The sequence below is a fragment of the Python bivittatus genome, unplaced genomic scaffold, assembly GCF_059951505.1.
Source record: "Python bivittatus isolate LINGU-HERP-01145 unplaced genomic scaffold, Pbiv_v1 ctg000020_np1212, whole genome shotgun sequence".
Lineage (NCBI taxonomy): Eukaryota > Metazoa > Chordata > Lepidosauria > Squamata > Pythonidae > Python > Python bivittatus.
In genome coordinates this window covers 5,094,825-5,110,017 of record NW_028277030.1, presented here as the reverse complement: position 1 = coordinate 5,110,017, position 15,193 = coordinate 5,094,825, and the positions used below count along the sequence as shown (strand labels likewise).

At 40.6% G+C, this 15,193-nt stretch overlaps 1 protein-coding gene across 1 annotated transcript; it reads left to right on the top strand.

The window, feature by feature from the left end:
* Positions 1–985: 985 nt before the first annotated feature.
* On the top strand, positions 986–14,572 carry LOC103064099 (cytochrome P450 2K1-like). The gene is made up of 9 exons (XM_088133881.1): positions 986–1,070; positions 2,361–2,523; positions 3,935–4,084; positions 5,173–5,333; positions 6,060–6,233; positions 6,823–6,970; positions 8,187–8,371; positions 8,846–8,987; positions 13,672–14,572. Exons 1-9 carry the CDS (start codon positions 1,035–1,037, stop codon positions 13,854–13,856), a joined length of 1,344 nt encoding a protein of 447 aa, XP_087990007.1. The 5' UTR covers positions 986–1,034; the 3' UTR covers positions 13,857–14,572.
* Positions 14,573–15,193: the final 621 nt, after the last annotated feature.

Genomic DNA, 15,193 nt, shown 5'->3' with positions numbered 1-15,193 from the left:
AGAGATGAGCCACTGATTTTATAAGGTCTAATAAAGGTCCTAGGAGGTAAAGCTCAAAATTTTACAAGACATGAAAGAACAAGGCGGATGGGTGGCCCCAAATGCTAAGTTGCATTAGGAGGCTGGTTGTTTACCTGGGATAAAAGAATGAATTAGAACATTTATGGCTGGATTGTCTCGATGAAACAAGCAGGACTTCTAGGAATGGGCCAACTCCATCAGAACATAAGGGATAGAGATAAACAACAGGGGATAGGTGGTCCCTCAGTAACAGGACCCTGTTCTATGAAAGGCTTTACAGGTGATAAACAGCACTTTGAGTTGCCCCCAGAAGCCTACCAGGGCAGCGCAAGAAGTAGAGCTACAGCTTCTGAGTGGCCTTCAAGGGCAGCCCCATATAGACTACATTACAGTAGTCCAGATGCACAGTGATCAAAGTGTGAGTTTCTTGAGGGTTGCTCGGTCCAGGTAACGATGGAACTAGAACATCAAGTGAACTTGGGCGAAGGCCTTCCTCAGCACAGCAGTCATGAAGCTATGAATCCAAGAGGACCCCCAGACCAAAAGCAGATGGTCATGGAGCACAGTCAGGAAAAAGGAAGGCTCTATAAAATATTATTAACATTTGTCATAAAAGTTGGATTGTTGCAAGTTCAAATAAGTTTAAATTTGCTCGCAAAGGTTTCATAGGTCCCGCCCATAGATAGGAAAGTCAGACCAAATTCCTGGGGAGGAGAGAGAAAACAAGGGCAAGGTTGAAGGTCTGATGATTCAGCAGAAAGTGTAGCCAGGCAGTGCCTCGTGCAGCGCTTTGAAACAGAGGCTTCTGTCACTTCAGTTTGTAGAATTCACTGTTATTATTCCTGAAAACTGTTTACTACAAGGAAATGGATTGGACTGGACCTATATTAATATTATTACTATTTATTCTTGGAATTATGTCCCTTTTGAAGAAGGGCAGTTCCTGGAATGACAGCTCCCCAAACCTTCCCCCGGGACCCAGGACCATACCCATTTTGGGAAATCTGCACCTGATGGATCTGAAGAGGCCTTTCAGAACAATGATCGAGGTACAGCCTGATGATTAACAAGCCTGAGTGTTCTTTGCCGTAATTTATTGACATAGCACAAAAACCTGGTAACTTACTGTGGTAAGTCTCACGTGCTCCGTGTTGGTTTTCAGTGTTTATGGAAATATTTAAAAAGTGGGGATTTACCTGGTATTTGAATATGTTTAAATGTTCAGGAAGGATTGTTCCATGAAAAACTTTTTGTTAATGGTTGTAAAATTTTCTAACTATTATTCAGATTTACCGAGATGGTTCAAAATCCCAATGAGCCTATGAGAAAATATAAATACTGTCAGCGAGAGAATGTCTGCTGGTGGGACCCAGGAAGAAAGCCTTCTCTGCTGTTCCGCCCGCCCTTTGGAATATTCCGTCTCCAGAAGTGCAGCGGGCCCCTACCCTCCCAGCTTTCCAAAAAGGGTTACGGACCTGGCTCTAAAAGCAAGCATGGGGCAACATGAGCTCTAATCACCCCTGGGTGTGGTTACCGCCCTGACGACACTCCCTGAGTTATTCGCCAACTCTCCCTCTTTCTTGGAAGCTATTTATTATTAGGATTGTTTTTATATTGTATGTGAATGAATTTTATGTCTGCTTTAAACCGGCCAAAGTCGTTTCAGCAAGATGGGCAACAACAAATTTTATAAATAAATAAATGCTCAGAGAGACTCCTGTTTGCACCATTTAAGCAGAATTATAAGTAATTCAAACAATTTCTCCAGTGAACACCCTTTTTACGAAGGGGAGAGGGGTAACTTTCCTGATTTTGAGATTCATTCATGAGCATATTTTTGGACATCTTTCCTTTGAGGAATTCACATGATCACCTTCAAAAACTCCTAGGGGCACACTTGGAAAGTTTCTATGTGACCCCTTCAACAACATGGAAGAGGCTCAGTTTCTCTCTTAGCGAAAATTCCACCATGTCCAGCACTAAAGGCTGCCAGGCAGCTTTGGAAAACGCCGGAATAAATCTCTTGCGCAGACTTAATTTTCACACCAAGCCCTGCACAGGTGACCCCTTTAGAATTTATGAGAAATTGTATCTGTTTGGCATGGTGATCAAGGATCTTTTTATTCCACAAGGGTTCTTTTAGTGTCAAATATATATAATATGCAAATTAATTGCACTAATAAAATTACAGCATCATAATGTGTGAAGAAAAGAAAAAAGGAAATAACGTGACCACAACCTTGGAATTGTGAGACTGGATTGTTTTAAAGCAACTTCTGCTTCTATGAGTCCAATTATTGATGAAAATGGTCTCTTCTTCTTCTTCTGCTGAATTCCAGTTGTCAAAACAATATGGTCCCATTTTCCGCATCAAACTGGGATTCCAGGAAATGGTGGTGCTGACTGGCTATGAGACGGTCAAAGAGGCTCTGGTGAACCAGGCGGATGTATTTGCTGAGAGAGCTGCCATCCCCCTTTTTGAGGAATTTGCAAAGGGCTCTGGTGAGTTTTTCATTCTGGATCGTAGCTGCCATTCCTTGCAGATGTGTGATCAGCATCATGTAGAACTTTTCTCCTGCGGTTCTCACAGGTGGTAACCTCAGAGGACTGGGACAGCTTCTGGAAATCCAACCAGGATGGAGATCCAACTAAAACCTTTCTTCTGCCACTGTCTCTTAGTCCCTCCGTGCCAACGGAGGGAGCTGGAGAATGAAAAGCTGTGGCAATATTCTGCCAGGCACATGAGCTTCACACACTCCTCACCACCATGTTTGATTCTGCTTCTTTGCAAATTTGTGTCTGTCCATGGATCTGTGTGCATGACAGAGATTGTGTGTACGGAATCCCAGTAGCACGTATGCCTTTTCCTGCATATTTCTCCTCCTATACATAGTTATACATACCTTTCTTTCTGCAATGTTTTTGCCAGTTTCTCTTCCCTGATACACATTTTTATCCATCCCTCATGGAGCATTTCTCCATAACATACCTACAATGTGCACAGTACAGAAATCCTCTGCCACAGAATCCATTACCAAAATAATAATAATTTTAAAAAATGACAATATTAACCCCAAGCTATGGGAACTGAGAATTTGCCAATAGTACATGTTTCTGGTGAGTGTTAGAAGTGGCTGGCCTATGTAAGGAACAAGCAGCTTGACCATTTTCATGGTGGATAACAAAGAACTTACACACTGGGAAAGACGCCAGGAAATTTACCATTAATAAAAGTTCCTTAATGAAATCCCAATATTTACAGCATTAGCGAGATTCCTCCCCCACCATCTGCAGTGAGTCAAAGTAATGGCGAGGAGGAAATTCCATGGAATCGACTCCCAAAGTGGTTGCTTTTGTTGGGCAAGTCTTAGAGCCCTTCAATCTCCCCCTGGAGTTGCTTAGTTTAAGCATCAGTAAGGGAAGGTTACATATCAGTGAGGATTAGCTACATTGTTATGTTTAATAAGTAAATAAGTAGAGCTAGCAGCCTCTCTTCCAGGCATTAATTGAAAAATGCAGGTCACTCAAGGACATCTACCAAAGTCCCATCTCGATCATCTCCTGCCACCTCTCCAGGAAGAGGACCTGAGTATTTTACATGATGGATGCAATACTTACTCAAAATCCATTGAGGCATCATTTACCAAAGAAACAAAAACAAAAAAACTTCAGGTCTTTGCAACCACTTGCTCACAAAATATCCACAAAATTCTAAGGCTCCTGGAAAGAGGTAAATAAATATTTGGTGGAAAGATGACATAGAAACAAACTGATTTCCACGTCCTTCATTCCTGATTTTCTAACAAGACTGAGATGAACTCCCCCCCCCCAAAATTATACCCAAAATCATGGACTTTTCTTCATAAAATTACATCTCTCAATCTGACCCCTTTTCTCTATGTTTTCTCTCCAGGTGTTGTTTTTTCTAATGGTGAGAATTGGAAAGTGATGCGACGGTTCACGTTATCCACATTACGGGACTACGGAGTGGGCAAGAGGACCATTGAAGACAAAATCACTGAAGAGTGTAGTGTTTTGATGAAGAGAATTAAGACTTATGCAGGTGGGTTGGCATTTCCTCCTAAGGCTCTACTGCAGCACCCTCCAGGACAAACGTAGAATGTGAAATAGTTTCCTCAGATTATATCAAATGAACAAGGGGTGCTTTTGGAGTGTCCTCTCTCCAACAGTTCTTAATCTCACCAGTATTTTCCTGCAAAGATGCCGAGCTGATCAATTTATACAGATGATATTTACAGAAATGTCACTTATGGATGTCAAAATGCTTCCAGAAGTCTTGAAAAGTTAATTTAGTGTAATCCAAAGATCTCTCAAAAATAACAGTTCTAGACTTAATTTTCTTTACACAATCCTCTAGATCCTATATAAAGAGAGGAGTTGGGGCTGCAAGCTCTCCATCTAAGCATGAAAAGGTGCTGCACACTGGACCGTTTATTCCACTCTGCTTTGGGAGAATGATAAACATGTTGCAGTATTTCAAAGAGCAAAAGCACATCATCTACGTGTATTAAGTGACCTAGAGTATTCCTATTTTCCCCATGTTCTCCAACAAAAGTATTGTCTTTCAATTGCCAAAATGGGATCCCCCATTATTCAATCCTAAGGATCAAACTGCCATTGGTGCACTTATTCAGCAGCACACCTCACTGGTAGCTGACATAGTAGGAAAAAGAATCCCATATTTTCCAAAATATTTGTTCCTAAACCCTCCAGTGTCAAAAGTGCCTAATGCACAGTATCTGGGTTGCAAAAGTCTGGATGACCATAGGGTATCAGCAAGGAGATACACAGAGCTCTAATCGTTGGCATTTATGGTTCTCTGCATTTTTGCAACTCAGAAATGATATGGATAAAATTTACCATTCATTGCCTTGAGAAAGAAGAAATTAGAGAAGCCCTATGATATACAATAAGCTAGAAAATTAAAACTTCTTTGTCTAACTAACTGAGGTTCCATTTGCAGACCATTCCTACATACCTACAAATTCATCATGCTATTTTGCTTTTTGGTAAGCCAGTTGCAGTAAAAAAAAGGCATGAGATCATAAAAACTGCAATATCTAGTTTATTTAGCAGATGTAATCCTGGTTTCATTCACAATTCTGTTTTGATTTATTGTTCTTTGCCCAGGAAAACCATTTGAGGTCACCACCATTATGTCTGCTGCTGTTTCCAACATCATAGTTTCTATTCTACTTGGGAAGCGCTATGACTATAAAGATCCCACATTTCTACGACTACTGAAGCTATTTAGTGAAACTATTCGGCTTTCGGCAACCCCTGCTATATTGGTAATCTAATTTTGCCTTTGAAAAAAAAGTCATGAAAAATAGGCATCAGAATGTGTGTCATTCAGGCTTTATTGGGAAGCAAAGGATCTTTCTTCTCATGGGCATCCGAAGCAAGATTGCTTCCAAAAGACAACATGAACATAATGATATCAGGATTCAAATACCACCCTTATGTAATTGCATCCAAACAACTCAGTCAAGTGTGCAAACCACTTTTTAGCATCATGATGTCCTAAGGCATGCTTCATCACTTCCTTTCCTTTCCTCATACAGGCTTGTGCATGCACTTAAATTGGAGGGGTAGGAGCCTTCATTGCAAATACATTTTCTGTCTTTCTTTATATACTACTACACAACTCTAAATGTGCCAAATAGCTCTCTTGACTATGACTTGCATTTGGATTCTTATACTGAGTGTTCCCATTGCTTGTTTGGGAATCAACAGGATGTAAGCAGGAGGAGATCATCCAATAGTATGTTGAAAATGAGCAGTCCCTCTCCCAATAACTGTGTGGAGGTTTAGTCCGATGGGTTTGGGTCTTAGTGAATTAGAAATATTGACTATCCATAGCTCCCATAATCATGTGTTTTTGCTTAATATTCTTGTTTATTCCTTGTAGACTTATGGAACATTATTTTGATGGAAATGCTTTGTGATGCCACCTGAGAAATGTATTCAGAGCATTCAACTTCCTTAATATATGTTTTCTTTCATCATTCTTTCAGCTTTATAACCTGTTTCCCATGCTGGGGGTCCTTTTGGGTGCTCGTAAAACAGCAATTAATAATAGAAAGGAAGTCCATGATTTCATACAGGCCACCTTTATAGAACATCTCAAAGACCTTGATGAAAATGATCAGAGGAGCTTAATTGATTCATTTCTTGTTCGGCAAAGAGAGGTAATGGATCATTTTATATATGCCTGGAATTACTGATTTATTTTTTTTTACAAATTTTGAAAAGATGCCTGCATATGAACTACATGAATATTGGTTAAGATCCTTGCCTCAGAAATATAGAAGGAACCAAATTTCTAGAAGTTTCTAATCATTCCCTCTTCGTTACTTTATTTCAGGATCTGCAGCTACTAAAACTACACCCAGACTTTTTCTTCTCTCCATTCAAAATGGCAACAATATCAAGCGTTTTCTGGAGCAGTGGCTCCAGAGAGGGGGTGTCCTTGGAGAGCCCTTGGGCTGATCCCTCTGGTGGGCCAATCCTTTAGTCTTTCTGGAAAACCATTTGGTTTTAGAGTTTTCCTCCTAGAAATCCAGTAGGTTTTAGGCAAATCTAACCTCTGGGGATGGATATTACACACCCATGAAGTGAACTCTTAGTATTTGAGAATATCAATGATATAAGTAGTTTGAGTTTCCTTACTAGTTTTTATTGTATTTTATTTTTAATACATTTCAGGAAAAAAAGACAGTGACAAATGGTGGATATTACCATAAAATAAAAATGTATTTTATTTTTAATATATTTCAGGAAAATAAGACAATGACAAATGGTGGATATTTCCATAATGAAAACCTTAAAGCTCTTGTAGCTGACTTATTTGGTGCTGGTACAGAAACGTCTGCAACCACACTGCGCTGGGCCATACTCCTGATGATGAAATACCCAGAAATTCAGAGTAAGCACTTTCATTTCATTGGCTTGTAATCAAAACTATAAACATAACTGGAAGAAGATTTTTGGTATCTGGAATGTTACTTGAATGAACGGAAAAGAGATGAAGCAAGGATAAACTATCCTTCCAATGGACCAAGAAAACACTGATCTTACTAAATGTAAATAAACAGATGATTTCAAAAAGAAAATAAAATATGTCAAACTAAGTCATTTTGGAAGAGCAAATGAAACAGGGAAACCTGTGTCATATCACATCAGGAAACAAAAAGAAAGGATGAGGATAACAGCAAAAAAGAAAGAGAACAAACTGTTATTTCCAAGATCGGAAACAACAGAAGAACTTGTAAAACTTTGAAGGAATTAAATTCCAGGCAAAAAATAAATGAAGGAAATTTGAAAACATATATTGAATGCTCAGGGCCTAAAGAATTGGTAGATGCTAGTATTACTTGAAGAAGGGGAAAATAGGGAGTATTGTCCTTCCTGTTTATATTTTAAGGAAGTCATGGAAGTGAGAGTATGAAGAGAGAAGTATAAGATATTTCTGCATTAAGGGTTCACACATATACATACTTCGGCCCTTTCATTTTATGCTCTCATCACCCCCACTGCTATTTCTTAGAGGAACAGCAGATCACACCCTAATAGGAGCCACGACTGAAGAGACTTTTCTATTAAGAATAATGTACTCCAACCATGATCAGAACTTGACTCATCTCTATGTACTCCACCCAACATTTCATTCTTTCTGGGACTTGAAAATATAAACTGATAGTCAATCCTTAGTCCAGCTCTCCTCTCGGTGCAAATATTCATAAAAGAAGGGCGGGGGGGGGGGGCGTGGAAGCTAACATAAAAGATCGTAGCTATGTGTTACTAGGTGTGCACCACAAATGTATTTGGCTTTATCTTCTAACTTTGCAGATGCAGAATTTCTTGATGTACTTAAACTTCCAAATAAGATTATCACATTTAAGAATTGTCACTAACAATATTTTCTGTATCCTCACAGTATTTTCTTCAGAGATAAATCTTGTACTTCTCCAATGTACAATCAACGTCCTTCATATTTTAGCACCAGTTCTCCAAAACATCCAGGGATCTAAGTTAATGACTAGTGTATCCTTCAGAATTTGGAAATTTTGTATTAACTCTGACTTAAAACAACATTGAAACAAAGAGTCGTCTTAATACATAATATTGTTTTGCTCCCCCAGGGAAGGTCCAAGAAGAAATTGCAAAAGTGATTGGAGATCTCCAGCCAAGGACAGAACACCGAGCAAAAATGCCTTATACCGATGCAGTAATTCATGAAGTTCAAAGGTTTGCTGACATTGTTCCAGTCAGTGTGCCACATGCAGCCAGCATGGACATCACTTTCAAAGGCTTCTTCATTCCCAAGGTGATCAATTTGAAATCACTGCATTATACAAAATCTAGTCTTTCTCGTACTATATACTGTATAAGGTAGAATTTTTCAGTATAATCAATTGCAGTTTGAGAGGTGCTGAGCATTGATCCAGCTGATAATCTATTAATTTGCCTCATGTTTCAATGTTTTCAACCTGTCCATTTCTCCATGCCCAGTATTTATATCAATACATATATTTGCAAGACCACTTTAAAATGTAGTTGCATTTTTTTTTTGAAATGGAGTGTTTCTCCAGGCCCAGTATTAACTTCTCCATTAAAATTTTAAAAAATCACTATAATAATGTGTATAGTAATATGTTAAATGGACATACAGTACTCCAGGCCCAGTATTAATTTCTCCATTAAATTTTTTAAATAATCACTATAATAATGTGTATAGCAATATGTTAAATGGACATACAATACTCCATTTCAAGTAGTTTCTTTTCTTTTCAATTTTTAGGGCATGCAGATTATTCCACTGCTGTCATCAGTGCTCCATGATGAATCTCAGTGGGAGAAACCTCATGAATTCTATCCTGAGCATTTTCTTGATTCTGAGGGAAAATTTCTGGAAAAAGATGCATTCCTACCCTTCTCTGCAGGTAAGATTCTCTGATGTGTGAGCCTGTGTCCAAGAATAGGCAGCCCTTAACTCCATCTTTCAAAAGAAAACAGCTCATAAAAGGTCAATGACATAGACGCTAATTTCACAGAATTTAACCTAGTGGACAACATTTGTGGCCAGACATTACCCCTCATTGACTGACTAGTCTGTTGTTTCCAAACTGGCTGTAGAACCATCACTCTGTGCACCAGTTCCTGTTCTTCCTACTACATTGGCCGCAGCACCTCTATATTTTGGCAATCCAGGATGAATCTTGCCTTCAGCCTTCCTGGCTGACTTTGGCCCTGAGACAGCTGCAGGCTTTGGGGATTCTTAGCTTGACCCTGTAAGTAAATCGGTTTCTTGTTAGGTCATGGCAGTGTAGCAGAGCATAAAACACAATAAAGCAAAGCAAAATAAGATAATAAAAAGAGTGTTAGACATAAGTAAATTGAGTCAAGATAAAGCCAGGGCTAAAATTAAAAAGCTAAAAATTTATTTCTAAGTTCAAATGCCCCTTCATGGATCACTGCCTTCTCGTGGCGAAGGGGCTTGCGTAACTCAGTGAAGCCATGAGCTATACTGTGCAGGGCCATCCCAGATGGACAAGTCATGACAGATAGTTCTGACAAAATGTGGTCCACTGGAGAAGGAAATGGCAACCCACTCCAGTATCCTTGCCAAGAAAACCCCATGGACAATATTAAAAGGCTAAAAGATATGATGCCGGAAGATGAGCCCCTCAGGTCGGAAGGTGTCCAATATGCTACTGGGGAAGAATAGAGGGCAATTCCAAGTAGCTCCAGAAAGAGTGAAGCAACTGGGCCAAAGCTGAAAGGACGTTCAGCTGTGGATGTATCTGGAAGTGAAAAGAAGGTCCGATGCTGTAAAGAACAATATTGTCTAGGTACCTGGAATGTAAGATCTATGAACCAAGGCAAGCTGGATGTGGTCAAACATGAGATGACAAGGTTGAACGTCGACATCTTGGGAATCAGCGAATTGAAATGGACGGGAATGGGTGAATTTAATTCAGGTGACCATTATATCTACTACTGTGGCCAAGAAACCCTTAGAAGAAATGGAGTTGCACTCATAGTCAATAAGAGAGTGGGAAAGGCAGTAATGGGGTACAACCTCAAAAATGACAGAATGATCTCAGTGTGTATCCAAGGCAAACCATTCAACATCACAGTAATCCAAGTCTATCCCCCAATCACTGATGCTGAAGAAGCTGAAGTTGACCGGTTCTATGAAGACCTACAACACCTTCTAGCACTAGCACCAAAAAAAGATGTCCTTTTCATCGTAGGGGATTGGAATGCTAAAGTAAGAAGTCAAGGAGTAATCGGAATAACAGGCAAGTTTGTCCTTGGAGTACAAAATGAAGCAGGGCAAAGGCTAATAGAGGTCTCTCAAGAGAACAAGCTAGTCATAGCAAACACTCTTTTCCAACAACACAAGAGACGACTCTACACATGGACATCACCAGATGGTCAATACCAAAACCAGACTGATTACATACTTTGCAGCCAAAGATGGAGAAGCTCTATACAGACAGCAAAAACAAGACCAGGAGCTGACTGTGGCTCACATCATGAGCTTCTTACTGCAAAATTTAGGCTTAAATTGAAGAACGTAGGGAAAACCACTAGACCACTCAGGTATGACTTAGATCATGTTCCTTATGAGTACACAGTGAAGGTGATGAATAGATTTAGAGGATTAGATTTGGTAGACAGAGTGCCTGAAGAACTATGACGGAGGTCCGTCACATTGTACAGGAGGCAGCAACTAAAACCATCCCAAAGAAAAAGAAATGCAAGAAAGCAAAATGGCTGTCTGATGAGGCTTTACAAATAGCTGTGGAAAGAAGGAATGCAAAAAGCAAGGGTGAAAGGGAAAGATATAAGCAACTGAATGCAGATTTCCAGAGAATAGCAAGGAGAGATCAGAAGGCCTTCTTAAATGAACAATGCAAAGAAATTGAGGAAAACAATAGAATGGGGAAGACTAGAGATCTCTTCAAGAAAATTGGAGATATCAAAGGAACGTTTAGTGCAAAGATGGGCATGATAAGGGACAAAAAAGGCAGGGACCTAACAGAAGCAGAAGAGATTAAGAAGAGGTGGCAAGAATACACAGAAGAACTAGACAAGAAAGATCTTAATGTCCCGGATGTCCATGCTGGTGTGGTCACTGACCTTGAGCCAGACATCCTAGAGAGTGAAGTCAAGTGGGCCTTAGGAAACATTGCTAACAACAAAGCTAGTGGAGATGACAGTATTCCAGCTGAGTTATTTAAAATACTAAAAGACAATGCTGTTAAAGTGCTGTACTCAATATGCCAGCAAGTTTGGAAAACGCAACAGTGGCCACGGGATTGGAAAAGGTCAGTTTACGTTCCAATTCCAAAGAAGGGCAATGCCAAAGAATGCTCAAACTATCGCACAATTGCACTCATTTCACATGCTAGCAAGGTTATGCTCAAAATTCTACAAGCTAGGCTTCAGCAGTATGTGAACCAAGAACTACCAGATGTACAAGCTGGGTTTTGAAGAGGCAGAGGAACTAGAAATCAAATTGCCAACATTCGCTGGATCATGGAGAAAGCACAAGAGTTCCAGAAAAACATCTACTTCTGCTTCATTGACTATGCAAAAGCCTTTGATTGTGTGGATCACAACAAAGTGTGGCAAATTCTTAAAGAGATGGGGGTACCAGACCATCTTACCTGTCTCCTGAGAAATCTGTATGCGGGCCAAGAAGCAACAGTTAGAACCGGTCATGGAACAACCGATTGTTTCAAAATAAGGAAAGGAGTACGACAAGGCTGTATACTGTCACCCTGCTTATTTAACCTATATGCAGAGTACATCATGAGAAATGCCAGGCTGGAAGAATCAGAAGCCGGAATTAAGATTGCAGGGAGAATCATCAATAACCTCAGATATGCAGCTGATACCACCCTAATGGCAGAAAGTGAAGAAGAACTAAATAGCCTCTTGATGAGGGTGAAAGAGGAGAGTGCGAAAGCTGGCTTGAAACTCAACATTAAAAAAACTAAGATCATGGCATCTGGACCCATCAATTCCTGGCAAATAGAAGGGGTAGAAATGGAAGCAGTAACAGACTTCATTTATTTGGGCTCCAAGATCACCGCAGACAGAGACTGCAGCCATGAAATTAAGAGACACTTGCTCCTTGGGAGGAAAGCTATGGCAAACCTAGATAGCGTATCAAAAAGCAGAGACGTCACCTTGCCGACAAAGATCCGCATAGTCAAAGCTATGGTTTTTCCAGTAGCAATGTATGGCTATGAGAGCTGGACCATAAAGAAGGCTGAGCGCCGAAGAATTGATGGCTTTGCACTGTGGTGCTGGAGAAGACTCTTAAGAGTCCCCTGGACTGGTAGGAGGTCAAACCAGTCAATCTTAAAGGAAATCAACCCTGATTGCTCATTAAAAGGACTGATAATGCAGCTCAAGCTCAGTTACTTTGGTCACCTAATGCGAAGAGAGGAGTCTTTGGAAAAGACCCTGATGCTGGGAAAGATTGAAGGCAAAAGGAGAAGAGGACGGCAGAGGATGAGATGGTTAGATAGCATCACTGAAGCAATGAGCATGAAACTGAGCAAACTCAGGGAGGCAGTGAAGGACAGGAAGGCCTGGCGCGATGTGGTTCATGGGGTCACGAAGAGTCGGACAGGACTTAACGACTGAACAACAACAAAGTCCAAATGACAACAAAGCAAAAGTAGCAACTCATTTCTAATGCTTTGAAACGTACCTGAAAGAATCCAGTTCAGTCATTGAGTTCACCTACTATCAGTAGTCTGGCCCTGTTTCATTGTAACTGGGCAGTGGAGGACATAGTGAGTAACGTCCTCCCCTTGGCTGACAATGCAGGGACAGAGACGCTGTTCAGCTTACCAAATCTCCCATCAAGCTATTCCAAAGGCCTGGTCTGCAGCCAATGGGATGTAAAAGGCTTTTCCAGTGGGCCACTGGTAATATTATACAGATTCCCTACTATTCTTCCCCATCAGAATCTACATTTTGTGGGTCTATTGGTCATTGGAATCTGGTATCTGGTCAGATTTTGCCTGACTGTCAAAATGGAGGCATTGCAAAGGCTGCAAAAACAGAGTTTTCAGAGTTTTTATACTAATATATATACTAATATACTTCAGAGTTTTTATACTAATGCTTCCAGGATGAAATTAGAGATGACTATTCTGCATTAGAATCTTTATTAGCATCCTTTCCAAGAAGCCTATCTCTAATGTTTTCTCTGTTCCAACAACTAAGTTCCCCCAAAAGGCAGAGTAGTAGATAAGCAAAAGGGCTGCCCTGGGGAGGCCTAAAATCATCCCAATGAATTCTTTTGGACTATGCCCAATTGAGTAATAACCCACTCATGGTCATTACTCTATTTGTTGGGTGTTAATTTTCCACCTTGTTTGACATTATTGTCACATTCAGAACATCTGCTGCCATCTAGTAGCCAGAAAAAAAATCCATCTCCATTCCATTAATGCGTTTTAACTTCTTTCCTTATCGATGACCTGTCCTTGCTATTCTGCCTGCTGATCGCTCATGGCCATAGGACATTGGACAGCCATGTGAAATAGTTTGAGAAACCAAGAAACCCACTTTTTTGCCACGTGTGCTTTCTTCCAGGTCGGAGAGCATGCGCTGGTGAGAACCTTGCCAAAACGGAGCTCTTCCTCTTCTTTACCAGCCTCCTGCAGGGATTCACCTTCCAGCCACCCCCAGGGACATCTAAAGATGATCTGGACCTGACCCCTGATCTTGGACTTACAACCCCTCCCATGCCGTACAAGACCTGTGCTGTGTTACGGTGATCCGACAGAAAAAAATGATGACAAGCTGTTTTTGCAGCCTTTGAAATGCCTCCATTTTGACAGTCACGCAAAATCTGACCAGATACCAGATTCCAATGATCGATAGACCCACAAAATGTAGATTCTGATGGGGAAGAATAGTAGGGAAATCATGAAATGCAAAGTGCTTTGTATTGCTGTTACTGCATTTTTCTTTTGGGCCATTTGTTTCCTTTTTCTTTTATCATTTTTTTCTGCTCTTCAACTTTCTGTTTCTGTTTAGAATTTTTGTCTCCTTCGCTTTAATTAAGAAGACTAATTTTAATTCCTTTTTTTAAAAGCAATATCATTTTTTCTGCAATAGTCCCAGGTGCAAATTCATGTATTTGCTTGTTATCCCTAGTTATCTCTTGTATTCTTTCTTCAAAAAACAATAAAATACTTAGATTCGTAGTAGTAGCAGTAGTAATAATGGCAAAACGTCCAGCTCTAGACTACAGTATATAATCAGGAAATTCTGATCAAACTATTAACTCAGGCAACAGATGAGATTCAGCAACACCAAGAACTTCCTTTTTCTTGGAAGGGAGCTGTAATTTCTTTGATACCTAACAAGAGGAACAGCCCAACTTGTCCAGTGTTGCATTGGCCCATCACATTACTTAACGGAGATGATAAACTCTTTGCTGCAAAAAGACTAAATGTCCTTCTAAATAAAGTGATACAACCTGATGAGATTTGCTTTGCTCATAAGAAGTACCTGAGATATAATGATAGCTACATTTGAATGGTATTGATTATTGATTTTTTTCCCACATGGCATCATGGCCACATCTTTTGTCTTATAGTTGTGTGCAGATGTGAGAGGTTTTACTCTGTGAAATGAAATAAAATGGATGGTTGCTGGTAGAGATGGGCAGTGGAGGAGCGGGTCAAAGCGGTTGACGTTGAGTGGTTGGATGGGAGGTAGGAAAGAGCAAGACTGCTCGGGCATTGGATGCTATGTGCTGGGCAGAAACACCCATGTACTAGAGCTGGCCAGCTGTTTCCTTGGCAGTGTGGCAGGGTGTGATGGGGCCTTGGACCTAGGGGAGTCAGGACAAGGATTGGGGATGGTGGCTATTCTAAGGGGGAGAAGGCAGACAGTGACATCATGGGGACGACAAGCATGGGAAGATATGGTTGGATGCCGCAGGTGGGCCACTCTCGGGGAAAGCTGACCTGGTGTTTGGTATCACAAATGCTCAGTTGATGTGTAATAAGGCTGACCTGGCACGTATTACTGAGAACTAGCTGGGGGGGTATGTTTGGGGTGGGGTGGGGGCTCATGGATATGTGCCCACCTGCGTTAAAGGGTG

What these genes read in the sequence shown, in the direction of transcription:
- LOC103064099 (XM_088133881.1), top strand. Translation starts at nt 1,035, where the DNA reads ATGGATCTGAAGAGGCCTTTCAGAACAATGATCGAG. An exon ending in GAGAATTAAGACTTATGCAG is followed by an intron (nt 4,085 to 5,172) that starts GTGGGTTGGCAT and finishes TTCTTTGCCCAG; the next exon opens with GAAAACCATTTGAGGTCACC. An exon ending in ATTCCTACCCTTCTCTGCAG is followed by an intron (nt 8,988 to 13,671) that starts GTAAGATTCTCT and finishes GCTTTCTTCCAG; the next exon opens with GTCGGAGAGCATGCGCTGGT.